Consider the following 15874-nt stretch of genomic DNA (forward strand, 5'->3'; position numbering starts at 1 on the left):
TGTTTCAAAGGGAACTTGCTGAAATGACTCCTAAAAATATTTTGGAAGTGACAGGGCATCATGCATAATCACAAACAAATGTATTAAAAACAAAGACTAGGAAAAAGACTAAATTGATTTACAGCAGCGAGTTGTTGGATTCAAACTAAACCTTTCCAGGCTAACCGGTAGCTGTGCAATGTGAACGGACAACTATTAGGTATAGCCAAAGAAGCAATGGTTGAGAAATGTCCTTTTTGATAAATCCAACACAAAAAATATATATGCAGATTTAAATAAAAAAGGTAGATTTTTTTTTAAAAAAACCAATGGATTAATGGAAAAATGAACTGAAATGTAATTATAAATTACTACAAAATTAACCCAGACAGGAAGTTGAATGATTCACTCATCCCTACCTAATCTAAGGAGATTTATCATCCATGTTAAGTTTATTGCACATATGTAAGCTTCCCAGGTATCCTGCAAATGCTTTAATTTTAAATTAAGGTCATTTTCTCTCTCTTTATCTGTTGATGTACTTCCCTTAATTTTTCATCTTTCATTCCTTAACCTCTATTTTAGGCACGAATCAGAAAATTTGGGCCCAAGATCTTACAGTTATTAACAGAATGGACGGAAACCTTTCCTTATGATTTTCAGGAAGAAAAGATGATTGGATGTTTGAAAGACATTATCCACCGGATAGCTCCATGTGATGAGGTGAGGGTGATCACAGGTAGGGATATGCTGGGAATTTATATAACCAAGAGGTGGTGGGTGCTGGATGGATGGATGATGTGGTGGGTGGTGATGATGGGGTGTTGTTACCTGTATGCTACTCCAAAATTTAATAATATTATTCTGAACAAGCGATTTATATAGGGATGGTCAGACCTTTTCATGTTATTTCCAAAAGTATTTTATGACAGATGCCTATAAAAAAGGCAACTGCCCTATCCTTGCTGACAACTGAAAAGTTTGCACTGGCTGGAGAATTTCACAAACGGCGATGCAGATTTGTTGTAAAAGCAAAATGCTGGGTCAAAGGGAATTTGGGTCCTAGCGAACTCATTCTTTGACCTTTGATTTTAAACATTCCTCATCTGATTTTGCAGTTTGGGGAAAATAAAACAGAAATAAGGTCTTTTCTGTTTTCCAATAGAATAATCATATTCATAAGAAAATAAATCAATAAAATAAAATAATAAAACATGGACACAGTAGAATTGATACGACCATTTTATAGAAAGAGGCATTTAGAACATACGCAAGGAAGATAGTACAATCTAGAAAATGAATTTTACATTTCAGAATGAAAACCTTAAGGAAAGATGTAATTTCTAGCTTGAAAAAGCTGTATGTTTATTACAGTTTGGATGGTGTAAACTTGTTTGTATCACAAAGTAATAGAACTAATGAAATTAAAATTTTTGCACAATGAAAACGAAAATTGGGAGGGACCTTGACATGTTGGACAAACATCTTATGGGCAGGCTATGATTTCAGGGTGTCATTTTAGAGGTGTAACATATCGGCCCCTTTTTAGGTTTTTGATGTGCTGAACTTAAAGCAGAACCCTCTTTTTTTTCCTGCCAGGAATGTGAAACCATGCTGTCATTTCTCAGTATTCATTGCCAAAACAAGCAGTTGACTTCTGAGATCTATAGGGCACAACAAAGGAGATAGATGGGTTGCATATTGCTTTAGGGCCATTTCCTCCTTAGATAAATTAGTTTCAAATTCCTTTCCCCTCCAGTGATTTCATCCTTTCAGTCTGCAGTAGTTATCTTCCTTTTTGCCAGATCGTTCATGTTTAATTCTACTATCAGGCCATAGCCTTCATTTTCATTTGTAGTGTTCTATAACAAAGCCTGATTGTGGAACTTGAATACGGAAAAGTGGAAACAGACATAGATGCATAGGCACATAGGTGCATCTTATCTATGACTGACGGACTGATACTACCACAATTGCAAAAATTGCAAAACCAATTGTGAGAACCTTATCCTGTAGTTAATTATCAGTTTAAACTATAAACAGCTAGAAACTGAAGTGGTTTAATCAGGCAACATCCAGTCCATTATATCAAGGATGGTCACTTGGAAATGTGGGTAGAATAAATCTTTGGTCCCAGTGACTGACTCACATTGGATCCTGCAATATGATCCTGGGGCATGTATATTTATCTTCATTTGCGAATATAAGTAGTTTCTACATCATAGAAATTAATAGTTTACTGCATAAGTCAGACCGGCTTTGTGTCCAGTTTGAGGCAGAGAAGAGTAGTAAGGATGATCAAAAGAGCAGGAGTCATATCTTACCAAGATAGATAAAAGAAATTAAATATGATTAGTCTTGAGAAAAGACATCTTGAGCTGAAAGAAAGTGATTGGGCAAAGTCATTTTTCTAACTTTCATATCTAAAGAAGGACTACAGCCTGGATCATTCTGCTCTTAGTACAGTACTTTGACCATTATATTACATGATTCTCTATAGCAATATATAAGCTTATTTTATGTCAGGTTCCAAAACATAAACAGACTGTGATTCTTCCAAGCAGATTTCTTTACTGTCCCTCACCTATAGATAGTAATCCTGCCAAATTAAAGCAAACTGCCCCCTCATAAAGCATATACTCCAGGAACTATTAGGGAGGAGCTGTCTTTACCCTCTTTCTCTCACATAAACTATCTGTAGTGAATTGTCTCTTGCTGCTCTAGAACAGGGGTCCACAACCAATGGTCTGTGGCCTGGTACCGGGCCGTGGCCTGTTGGCTACTGGGTCCCAGGAATAGCTGGCAAGCCCCATCCCATTTGCGGTAGCACCGTCGCGCAGGTCTTAACAGCCCGATTTGCGCATGCGCAGGGACACTAGCACTGCCACCAGCTTCATATGGGCACCAGCCGCCCATTTGTGCATGCATGTGCATGCACCAGCACGCATGCCATGGGTGCGCATGGCCCATTTGCACATGTGCAGACATTAGCCTGCACGCCATGGGTGCACACAGCCCACTTGTGCATGCACACGCATGCTAGCACTGCCATTGTGCGAGCATCCATTTGCACATGTGTGCGTGGAGCCGCATGTGCGCACATTTCCTTGCTGCTCCCTTTCCTTCCAGGCTGCCAAGCTGGAAAGGTTGGGGAACTCTGCTCTAGAATGCACCCCCTCCCGCCGGGGAATCCAGACTACATTCCTTCACAGATTTATATCAGTAAGGAACTAAGTACTTAATTAAATTCTTTTCTCCATCCTTATGGCTAGCAGCCTTATTCATATTCAACTTGTATCTTTCTTTAGCCCAGCTGGTGTAATTGCAATGTTTTCTATTTTTTTATTTATGTATTTCAAGAGATAGAAGGCTGCTCAACTCAGACAGTGAGACTCTGGGTGTTTTACAACAACAACAACAATAATAATAATAATAATAGAGTTGGAAAGGACCTTGGAGGTCTTCTAGTCCAACCCCCTGCTCAGGCAGGAAACCCTATACCATTTCAGACAAATGGTTGTCCAATCTCTTCTTTAAAACTTCCAGTGTTGGAGCATTCACAACTTCTAGAAGCAGGTTTTTCATACATAACATCAACTACCAAACAACCAATATATAAATACAAAATCTAAATATTGGGATGAACTGCCCTAATCAGTGTTAGAACTGATCCCCAACTGAACCACCTTTTATATACCTGGCAATAGCATTAGGATGCAATGCAATGTGTTCACTCACCTATTTCTATCACAGTTATTTTCATAAATGATTGCTTTCATCTCATCCATCTGGCCCACTTACCTAGTGATTTTCTGACAGCAGGAATGAGATGGAGAATAGGTATAGATAGTTATCGCTTTTGAGGTTTGACATTCTTTTATGTTTGACACATGTTGATTCAGAAAGAACAGATAGGAAAGAAAGAACAAAAGAAACCGTGATGAAAAGGCCGAGCTTTGTATTGCAACTCCTCAATCTCTTCGGTGTAACCATAGGAACATGCATAAAGCAAGCATGATTGTCTAGTTTTGGGGCTGCAGATATGGGTCTAGGATGATTGGCATTGCTAAACAGATTTGTCTGACATTAATGGGGCCAACATTGGGGGGAGACAGAAAGAAAGAAATACAGAGACTTTGATTATTAAGAACTAAATGAGATGGGCTCCTCTGAATCCTTGATAGGACCATTTTTAAAAAAACAGACTATACATCGCTGTGTTTTTGCATTTGTTTGTATTATAACCCTGGAAATTGAGCGATTTATACTTCACTCATTGGGTGAATGAAAGCTGAAAGAGAGTGACTAGAATGAAACATATCAAATTTATCTCATGTCCTTTCATGGATTACACCTTCTATTCCTGCTGTTTTTCAGACAAAAAACAGGCAGGGCTTCCTTCTTAAGTACATTTAACTCTGTTTTTCTTCTCACTTTGTCAGGCTTATGGCAAGGAGGACCTTCTTTAATGCTTTCATTCTGGATCCTTTTTTCTATTATTATATCCTAAATATATGCTGTTTCTTGTCCCAATCTATGTAATTATCTGCTTTTCATGATTTTACCTTTTTCTACCCAACCTTCCTCGTCCAATGGCATTTTAGAAGGATTATGAAATCCTAACATTTATTTTTGGTTTATTTAATTATTGTTTACTCTGCCACCAATAGAGGTGTTTGCATTCAGGTTTATTAAATTCTGATTTCCAATCCTGCTGAGTAAGATAAAAACATGTTAGTTTTCTGCTTTGGATAAAATGACAACCTTTGATTTATATCAAAGTAGGAGCTATGGGAGGTGATCCCCACATGTGAGAGAAGGAATAGAAAATAACATTTTAATAACCAGTAGCAGCAATAACAGAGAGTACATTTTTAAAAAGTAAATTAGGTTAGTACAGAAGTCTTTTATGGCACATATGTACATATACTCATACATGCGTATGCATACACATATTCCTAAAGTTGAGTTCCTTAGAAAAACTATTTACCCTATGGGTTTTGGGGGGATCAGGCCAGATATAGAGGCCAGCCATTAAACAGGATATGTCAATCTGAACAAAGAAAGGATGCAAGCATAATTATGAGAGTTCAAAGGAAGCAAAATACAAATGCTGCCAACATTTTATTTGCTGGGAGTTATTTAAGCAGAAAAAAACCCAGATAAAATAAGAACTCTATAACATCTAGCAAAACCAAAACAACACCTATATACATGGCCATCTCCAGACAGAATACACAGAAATGGAATTAAGTATACTGATACTGATACAAGGAGATGGAAGAACTCAGTTCAAATAATAAAGGGCTGTAGAACAGGTCACAAACCACTCAGATTCAATTTCCAAGCCAAGTTAAAGATGGAAAAGTAAACCAACTGGTTTCACGCTTGAATGTTGGGCATATACTCACCATTTTCAAGGAGAACATCAAGAGTCACTTTAAAATCTTGAACCTCCTGGGAGGCAACTAAGGAACTATGGCAGGGGTGTCAAACTCAATTTCACTGAGGGCCACATCAGCATTGCAGTTGCCCTTGGGGGGCCGGGTGGGTGTGGCCAGAGTGGGAGCAGCCTACTGGGTGGGTGTGGATGGAGTGGGTGTGGCCTACTGGATGGGCATAGCAAGTTCTACATCATTCGCATCAAGGGGGCCTGTGGGGGCCTGGGCAAGAGTAGGACAGATCTGAGGGTCTCTGGCAGAAGGGGGTGGGGCCGGGGCAAGTGCCAAGATGGCCACCACAAAATTGTACATTGGCTCCCAGCTGGCCTGGGCCAGGGCCAAGGCAGCAGGGGCCATTCCCTCACTGTTTCCATGATGGCTTCACGGGCCACATGAAATCACTTCGCAGGCCGCATCCGGCCCCCAGGCCTTTTGTTTGACATGTCTGAATTATGGGGTGAATCAAAGTCATAAAAGATAGGCTGTCGAAGGCCAAAAATTAGAAGAAAGCAAACTCGATGTCAGAAGAAACTGGGAAATGCCAGAAAGATAAATTAAAACTTATGAAAGAATTTAATAAAGAATTTCAGAAACAATTAGAAGAGATTAAAAACAGTATTACGATGATATCTGTAGAGGCAGGGAAAGAATTATGGAAAAACAAGAAACGTCTTCCAAAAGATCTCTGGATTCAGAAGGATGTTCCAGTCTCAAACTGGAATTTGAGGATACCAATAGACAGATAGTAACTGATTCAAAGAAGATGAAAATATTGAAGATGGATTACTGGAAAACTGTACAGTAAATGTATCGATATCCTACATACCTTAGTAAATGTTTCCTATTTTCAAAAATCCTTACTACTAAAAGATGAAATTAGATTAGCACTCTGGTCATTATCATGTTGAAAGGCTCTGTGAAATATGTACACAAAAATAGTCAAGGTTCTAGCAAATCACACTAGCAAATCCAAAGAACAGTATAGCAGCCAACAAACTGAGAGAAGTAATCTACCTATCAGTACAAAAAAAAAAAAAGATTTAATGGATAAGTGTTGATACATGCTGGATAATTGAGAAAGCTAAAGAATAGCAAACAGAAATCAACCAGGCTCTTTCCCCCCCCCCCTTTCATTTGGAATAGCATATATATTTGTGGGTTATGAATGTGTCACTTTCCTTGATCAAAATCAGTAGTTAATTGGCTTTGGCAGGCCTATGCTTATTTGAACTAAAAAGTGCAATCCAGAATCAGATGTGCAGAAAAATCCTAGGGTCATTGAATTCATTATCTCTCTTGCTGATACTATTTTACAATAATACCTTGCAGCAATATTTTTTCCTGCTCGTGGCCCTATCCATTTCTTGAGGCTCCTTGCAGTGCTTAGAAAGGTATGTAGCATACTAAAAAGGATATCTCTTTTTTTGCCAAGAGTTGTGCTTTGCATTTTGAAAGAAAAGACTTAATTAAAATGTGAATTCCTAAGCCACCTGCTGGGGCTTGCCATCATCTTTAAATCCATTGTTGCTTAAGAATGATGTGCTTTGGCTTAAAGTACAGAAAACAGAAAAACAGCATCCATATTTTTTTTCTGCTGTGATGAATACTTTCATCTTATTATTCCACCCACCCTGCCACTTTTTTCCCAAACAGCATGGGATTTCTCTTTCCCAGTTTAATAACATTACATTAATTAGATTATTCTGCATTAGTGCTTTAGCATTTTTGATCTGGATGTTAAAAATAAAATAAAATAAAATTGGATTTAATATGATATTTTTACAGTAATATGTAACATGAACTATTTTTTTAAAAAAGAAAATACTGCAAGTTAAATTTGTTTGGCCAATGGGATAGTTCAAGAAAAAGGACTTTCTTCGTAGAATAACAAATGAAGCTCATCCTGAAATTGCTTAAACAGGGAACCAACCCCTGTTTAGCCTCTGTAGAATATTGCTGATTCAACTCTGACCAATAGAGTTTGTAAGCTTTGTTTATATTAAAACATATGTATTCCTCATTCAAGGCCATGCCCTTCTTTTGCCTGTTTGAGAAGCCCTGCAATTGTATATATATAAGGATGTAAACAACAGGGTTTGGGTATGCCACCTCTATCCCAAGTATGTTCCATATATGCTTGCCCTGAGTTCCAGAATCAAATTGATCCTGACTCTCTCCCCTTTTATTGCCCCCTCAGATTACACTCTTACCCCCAGGACTGTAGTACATTTTTGGACAAGTATCCAAGTTTGCCATTTTGAGGAAGAAAGTAGAAGCAGAAGAGCTTTTAATTTATTTATTTATTTATATATATATTCTGAGGTTTTCGCGGGTGTTTGTATGTAAGTTTTTGATTGTTCGGGTTTTCTCCCGCGTAAAATTGGAAGTGTCTTGGCGACATTTCGACGAAGTCCCATTCGTCATCTTCAGGCTGGTGTTTTCAGCTTCGTGCTTTGAGGAGCAATGTGTGGTCTTAGCTGTTTCTTCCTTTTAACTGCCAGTGGGGGTATGAACTGATTGGGTGGGAGCTTGGCTGTGTTCTGATTGGGTGGAAGTGTGTTCTGATTACAAACCTAATCCAAAAAGAAACCCCCACTAAAATCCAAGACAAAGAACAAGAAAACGGCAAAGCCCTCCTCCCATACATAAAAGGCACCACAGACAGAATCAGTAAGATCCTCCATAAACACAACATCAAAACAGCATTCTGCACAAACAGAAAAATATCCACCATCCTTAGAAACCCCAAAGATAAAATTGAGTTAGAAAATCAAGGAGTATATGAAATCCCATGCACTGCTTGTCCCAACACATACATCGGACAAACCAACAGAAGAATAAGTGCACGCATTGAAGAACATAAGAACTCAGTCAAAAAAGAGGAACCAACATCTTCCCTGGTCCAACACCTTAAAGCCACAGGACATGAAATTGACTTTAAAAATACCAGAACCATTGCCAAAAATGAACATTTTAATAACAGAATAATCAGAGAAGCCATCGAGATAGAAAAATGCCCACACAGCATGAACAAGCGAGATGATACCTCCCGCCTACCAGCCATTTGGAAACCCGTCCTTATTGACTCCCTAACACAAAAAATGATACCAGACCCACACTTACAAAAACCACACAGGATGTCACCACCACACATCCACGCAAAAAGCAAACCCAAAGCGACACCGATGATGAGGTACGACCACAAACCAGAAGCCAGACCACAGCTGCATCATTAGCCACTTTAAACCCTTCCAATCCATACATGAAGCAAACTGACCCCCTCCATGAAGATGAGGCACAACCACGAATGTGAAGCCAAAAAATAGCAAGGCAGCCCAAAATCTTAAACCCCCCTGCAACTCAGACTAACCTGAGCACAACCAAACAGAACACTCCCCCAGCCAATCAGAGCACAGCCAACCCCCCAGCCAATCAGAGCACAGCCAACCCCCCAGTCAATAAGAGCACAGCCAACCCCCTAACCAATCAGAACACACCTCCACCCAATCAGAACCCAGCCAAGCTCCCACCCAATCAGTTCATACCCCCACTGGCAGTTAAAAGGAAGAAACAGCTAAGACCACACATTGCTCCTTGAAGCACGAAGCTGAAAACACCAGCCTGAAGATGACAAATGGGACTTCGTCAAAACGTCACCAAGACACTTCCAATTTTACGCGGGAGAAAACCCGAACAACCAAAGATATATATATATATATCTATATATATATATATATATATATATATATATGTGTGTGTGTGTGTGGGTGTGGTGTGTGTGTGTGTGTGTGTGTGTGTGTGTGTGTTTTCTGAGGTTTTCGCGGGTATTTGTATGTAGGTCTTTGGTTGTTCGGGTTTTCTCCCACGTAAAATTGGAAGTGTCTTGGCGACGTTTCGACGAAGTCCCATTCGTCATCTTCAGGCTGGTGCTTTCAGCTTCGTGCCTCAAGCAGCAGTGTGTGGTCTTGGCTGTTTCTTCCTTTTAACTGCCAGTGGGGGTATGAACTGATTGGGTGGGAGCTTGGCTGTGTTCTGATTGGGTGGAGGTGTGTTCTGATTGGTTAGGGGCTTGGCTGTGCTCTGATTGGCTGGGGGGTTGGCTGTGCTCTGATTGGCTGGGGGAGTGTTCTGTTTGGTTGTGCTCAGGTTAGTCTGAGTTGCAGAGGGATTCAAGATTTTGGGCTGCCCTGCCATTCCTTGGCTTCGCGTTCGTGGTCGTGCTTCCTCTTCATGGAGGGTGTCAGTTTGCTTCATGTATGGATTGGGGGGGTTTAAAGTGGCTAATGATGCAGCTGTGGTCTGGCTTCTGGTTTGTGGTCGTGCCTCATAGTCAGTGTGGCTTTGGGTTTGTTTTTTGCGTGGATGTTTGGTGGTGACATCCTGTGTGGTTTTTGTGAGTGTGGGTCTGGTATCATTTTTTGTGTTAGGGAGTCGTTTGTCAATGAGGGCGGGTTTCCAAATGGCTGGTAGGCGGGAGGTATCATCTCGCTTGTTCATGCTGTGTGGGGGTTTTTCTATCTCGATGGCTTCTCTGATTATTCTGTTATTAAAATGTTCAGGGCAGGGCAGCCCAAAATCTTGAATCCCTCTGCAACTCAGACTAACCTGAGCACAACCAAACAGAACACTCCCCCAGCCAATCAGAGCACACAGCCAACCCCCCAGCCAATCAGAGCACAGCCAAGCCCCTAACCAATCAGAACACACCTCCACCCAATCAGAACACAGCCAAGCTCCCACCCAATCAGTTCATACCTCCACTGGCAGTTAAAAGGAAGAAACAGCCAAGACCACACACTGCTGCTCGAGGCACGAAGCTGAAAGCACCAGCCTGAAGATGACGAATGGGACTTCGTCGAAACGTCGCCAAGACACTTCCAATTTTACGTGGGAGAAAACCCGAACAACCAAAGACCTACATATATATATATATATATATATATATATATATATATATATATACACATAATAAGTAACGATCACCAAGAGAAAGTAGTAAAAATTTTAATAACCTAGCTTTCGTTGGAATTATCCAACATCGTCAGGGTTTAAAAGCAGATGCTAGAGAGGAGCCTTTTATAGGATATTAGCAGCCTTCATCCGGCTTCTGGCTCGTGTCACTGGACCCAGCTGTTGGTGTGGAGCCTTGATTATCTCACCTGCGTCAGTGCATAATACTTCCCTATGCCTCCTCCGTGTTCTGTAAGTGTTTTCCTGGTCAATTTTGGGGATGAATGCAATGTTTGCTCCATTTGTTGACACCGATCCTAGGCTAGGAGGAGCACGAAGCTGAAAACACCAGCCTGAAGATGACGAATGGGACTTCGTCGAAACGTCGTCAAGATACTTCCAATTTTACGCGGGAGAAAACCCGAATAACCAAAGACCTACATACAAACACCCACAAAAACCTCAGAAAACATATATATATATAATATATATATATATATATATATATATATATATATATATATATATATATATGAAAAATAATGATCACCAAGAGAATACTTTAAGAGAATAAAATTTAATCAATCAACCTAGCTTTCGTCAAAATACACTTGACATCGTCAGGGTTAAAAGGCAAGTACTGAGAGGAGACCTATATACCGTTATCAAGCGTCTGCTTCCAGATCTTAGAGCGCGTCATCAGCCCCAGCTGTTCAGAATGTAACCCAAGCGTACCTCCTTTAATGCACATTCTTTTGTTCCTGATTCGCATTCCCTCACACGCCACTCGATCGGTAGCTTCGGGATTAAGTAGATTCAGAACCAAGATCTTCCCCCCTCCCCCATGTGCAACTCCTCCATCGCCCCGCATACGGTCATCCCTAGGGGGTGAAGGTGGGGGTATCTAGATTGCCTCCAGTATCCCCCTTAGTCACGAGTCCACTTCGGTCCTGTCTATGCATCCCTTGGGGACACACTATGGATTCCTCTCCCCACTCCTTGTTCTCCTTTCCATCCTCCTTCCCATGCACCATACTGGGCGGTCTGCTGTCCGTTCCAATCACCCTTCTCCTGCACATGCTCATGTATATGTGTGTGTGTGTATGTATGTAATTGAAAATTTTTAAATTTTACAAAAAAGAAATTCCCTTCCCCAAATCCTCCCAACCCTCCCCGGACCTTCCCAGAGCTGAATACAGGCTTAATTAAAATTTAAAAAAAATCTTAAAACACGTATAAACCATAAACAAATCTAAATACATTGATTAAACAAATTATAAAATAATTAACAACAATATATAAAGAAAACAAGAAGAAAGAAAGAAAAGAAACAGAAAAAGAAAAGATAAAATGAAAAAAGAAAATTAAAAATTAAAAATTAAAAATAATATCTATAAAGTATCTTAAACTTTAAATATAAATTATTCAAAAACTAAATGATATTTTTTATATCCAACTTATATTGTATGAAATCTATCCATCTTTTCCATACCAGGAGGTACTTCTCTTGCGATTGATCTTTCAGGAAAGCCGAAATCTTTGCCATTTCCGCCAAATAAGAAACTTTAAGAAACCATTCTTGCAACGTAGACAAAGATTCCTTCTTCCAATATTGCCCTACTAACAACCTGGCCGCTGTAATTAAGTTTAACATTAATATAGTCTCTTTGTTATCACAATCCGAAACAATACCCAACAAAAACAGTTGTGGGGTAAATTTTATCCTTCTTTTAAAAATTCTTTGAATATTCCACCATATCTTAATCCAAAAAGCTTTTATATTTTTACATGACCACCAAATGTGATAATAGGTAGCATCCAAATACCCACATCTCCAACATTTAGGCTGCAAGTCAGGATACATACGAGACATTTTTTGTGGATCAAGGTGCCATCTATAAAACATTTTATAAAAATTTTCCCTTAAATTTTGGGCTTGTGTAAATTTGACGTTCCTCACCCAAATAATCTCCCAAGTATCTAAACATGCTCATGTATATTGTCAAGCACTGGGGAAATCAGGAGATTCAGGCAGTTCAAATGAATATAAAGATTTATTTCACACTTAAGCTCTCTAAAAGAATCTGAGCTACTAAAGATCAAAGGAAATCAGCAGGAATTGAGAAAGGCATTCAAGGTGGGCTGGACTTAAATCTCTTGTGGTCACGCAGGCATGACTGATGATGCATTTGACCCCTTCCCTCATGCTCAGTTTGGTCATCTCCTACAGTTTTAAAAAGCGTGCTTTACCCTCTAATCCAAAAAAAGGGGTGGAGGAAACCTGTGCCCCCTATGATTATTGAAGTAGTTTCTAGTCATCCAAAGTTTGACCTCTTGTGCTACACATGATCTTTATAAGACTGATCGTGTTCAAGAATGTGCCAGTAGGACATATGTATCCTTCAACATTTGACACTTAGCAGAGTTGAAGGTGAAGGTCAAAACGTACCCTATACATTCGTATTCAAGCTTTCTTTGGTTTTTATTGCTGAACAAGGCCTTTCTCTTTTGTCTGTGTACTTCTTGTAGAAATTGGTCTCTATAACAGAGCAATTTCCATCCAGTGGGGATTTGGAGTTTGTGTCAGACTAGATCCTGACACTGCTCCCACCCCTTCTAAAATCTATTTGGCCCCGTTCCTCCTCACTTTCAGGAAAGTATTATGATGTTGATTTCTTCAGCAAGCCTTAGGCTGGGGTAATTTGTGAATTCATTTGAATATAATTTTTGTGTGTTACTCCCCATATATTTTTATAATATTAAACTGGAATGAGAGTGTTTAAGACAGCGAGTGGCACTATAGGAATCGCATTGGGGAAGAGACTAATAACCTAAAACATTTCATAAAACATTTATCACTCAGTGAAGTATTAACATTACTGATTTTTATGGATATGTTAAGGCAGTGAAACTGCTGGACAGAAATGAACATTAAAACAAGAATACAATAGTCAATTTAATGTGAACTCTAATACAAATTTCAGTGGTCATTGGTTTTAGCTCTGAGGATACCTAGATTAATTAAATGTAGAATTAGAATTAGGAATAGAATAGAATAGAATAGAATAGAATAGAATAGAATAGAATAGAATAGAATAGAACTGGAAGGAACCTTGGAGGTCTTCTGGTCCAGCCCCCTACTCAAGCAAGAGAACCTATACCACTGGTGGCGAACCTATGGCATGCGTGCCAGAGGTGGCACTCAGAGCCCTCTCTGTGGGCACACGTGCCATTGCCCCAGCAGAGTTCGCCAGAGTAGTGAGCACGTGGTGTTTGGAAGTGACAGGACAGGAAGTGAGTGAGCAAGCGGCGTTGGCCTCCCAGGGATGCCCTGGAGATGGCGAGGGACTGGCCCCGGCCACACTCACCCAGTCTGCCGTGACCACTGCAGCCACGCCCACTCAGTGGGCCACACACCCGCCCCCCCCCCGAGGGCACCACAATGCTGATACAGCCCTGGCACTTTGCGATAAATAAGTGGGTTTGGGGTTGCAGTTTGGGCACTCGGTCTCTAAAAGGTTCGCCACCACTGACCTATACCAACTCAGACAAGTGACTTCTTAACAATCTCCACTGACAGAGTGCCCATGATTTCTAGAGGCAAGCTGTTCCACTGGTTAATTATCCTCACTGTCAGGAAGTTTCTCCTTAATTCCAGGTTGCTTCTCTATTTGATCAGTTTCCAACCATTGTTTCTTGTTCTGTCCTCTGGTGCTTTGGTGAATAATGTGACCCTCTTTTCTTTGTGGCAGCCCCTCAAATACTGGAATACTGCTATCATGTCTCCCCTATTTCTTCTTTTCTTTAGACTAGCCCAGTGATGGCGAACCTTTTAGAGACCGAGTGCCCAAAAACTGGCTCCACCCCTACCAAACCCCTGCCCCGCCCCCCCTCCACCCCATCCTGCCTGCCCTCAGGGCCACTCACCGCTTCCAGGACCCGTCGCAGATTGCCCAGGCAGCCTAGTAGCGCCATGGCGCCCATGCCCTGCAGCATCAACTGTGCACGTTGGGGCATGAGGGCAGTTTTGTCTACGCTGCCTGGCTGCCATGTCCTTGGCTGCTCTGCTCCGCGTGGGCCACACTCAGGGGCGACTCTCCTCCAGGGAGGCTGCTGGTAAGGGGGTCACGGGTGGAGGCAAGGCTGGGGCAACGGCATGTGTGCCCATAGAGAGGACTCCGAGTGCCGCCTCTGGCACCTGTGCCATAGGTTCGCCACCACTGGACTAGCCAAACCTAAGTCCTGCAGCCGTTCTTCATATGTTTTAGTCTCCAGGCCTTTGATCATCTTAGTTGCTCTTCTCTGAATTTTTTTCCAAACTCTCAACATCTTTTTTGTGATATGGTAACCAGAATTGGCTGCAGTATTCCAGGTGTGGTCTTACTAGGGTTTTGTAAAGCAGTATTAATACTTTGCGTGATCTTGATTCTATGCCTCTGTTTATACAACCCAGGATTGTATTAGCTTTTTTGGCTGCTGCTGCACACTGCTGGCTCATAGTCAAGTGATCGTCCACTAGGACTCCAAGGTCCCTCTCAGTTACTGTTTTTAAGTAAAATAATGTAAAATGTAAAATAATAATATCCCCAAACTTAACAAAGGTCAATAAGAAAGACATACAGATAAAGGAGCTAATTTTGGCTACACAGAAATGAAGCCTTAAGAGTAAATGCATATAAGACCAGAGCAGAGAAGTCAGCAACAGACAGCAAATGCCATCTCTGCAAAGAAGCTGAAGAAACAGTGGACCACCCAGTTAGCTGCCGCAAGAAGATCACACGGACAGTCTATAAACAAAAACATGACAAGGTAGCAACAATGGAACATTGAATATGTGCAAGAAGTACTGCTTGCTTACAAATAAGATCTATTCCTGGACCGCAAGATATAAAAGATAATAGAAAATGAAGACACTAAAGAGCTCTGGGACTTTAAAATTCAAACAGACAAACACCTGAGAAATAACACCTGAGACTTAACTATTGTTAAGAAAGATGACAATGTCTGGAAAGCGAATGTTGCAATACTTGGAGACAGAACTAAAGAGAAAGAACTGGGAAAAATCACAAAATATAATGACCTGCAAGAAGAATGGCTGTGGCAAAAAAAGCAAAGATAATGACAATAGAAATAGTGCAATTACAAAACATCTGAAACATCACTTGAATACCATTGGCATTATCAAAATCATCACCAGTGAGTTACAAAAGGCAGCTTAACGTGGAACAGCTTACATCCCGCAACAATCCGTTTGATATTATTAAGTAACAACATCTGCCTATCCCAGGTCCTTGGGAAGGACTTGATGGGAGGACAAAAATGCCAAATCCAGTCAAAATGCTTGGCTGAAAGGGTGGCCAACAACAATAATAATATAACGCCCTATAGAGTTCAGGGTGGGAAAGTAGGGCAGGGGTTTTTCATGTGCCGTCTCAGAGGAAGAAATAATTAGAAATAGTTTCTGAACTCCCACTCTAGTTGGGAGCTTTAATAAAAACAAACCA

General features: G+C 40.6%; 1 protein-coding gene across 1 annotated transcript in view; it reads left to right on the forward strand.

Moving 5' to 3' along the window:
* Positions 1-15874, forward strand: part of RASGEF1C (RasGEF domain family member 1C) — a 57743-nt gene that overhangs the window by 3213 nt on the left and 38656 nt on the right. The window contains exon 2 of the mRNA XM_039349212.1: positions 565-702. Within this exon, the coding sequence (XP_039205146.1) occupies positions 565-702 (138 nt within the window). The remainder of the gene's footprint in view (positions 1-564; positions 703-15874) is intronic.

The sequence above is a fragment of the Crotalus tigris genome, unplaced genomic scaffold (assembly GCF_016545835.1).
Source record: "Crotalus tigris isolate CLP2741 ecotype Arizona unplaced genomic scaffold, ASM1654583v1 scf7180000018239.1010054, whole genome shotgun sequence".
NCBI classification, from domain to species: domain Eukaryota; kingdom Metazoa; phylum Chordata; class Lepidosauria; order Squamata; family Viperidae; genus Crotalus; species Crotalus tigris.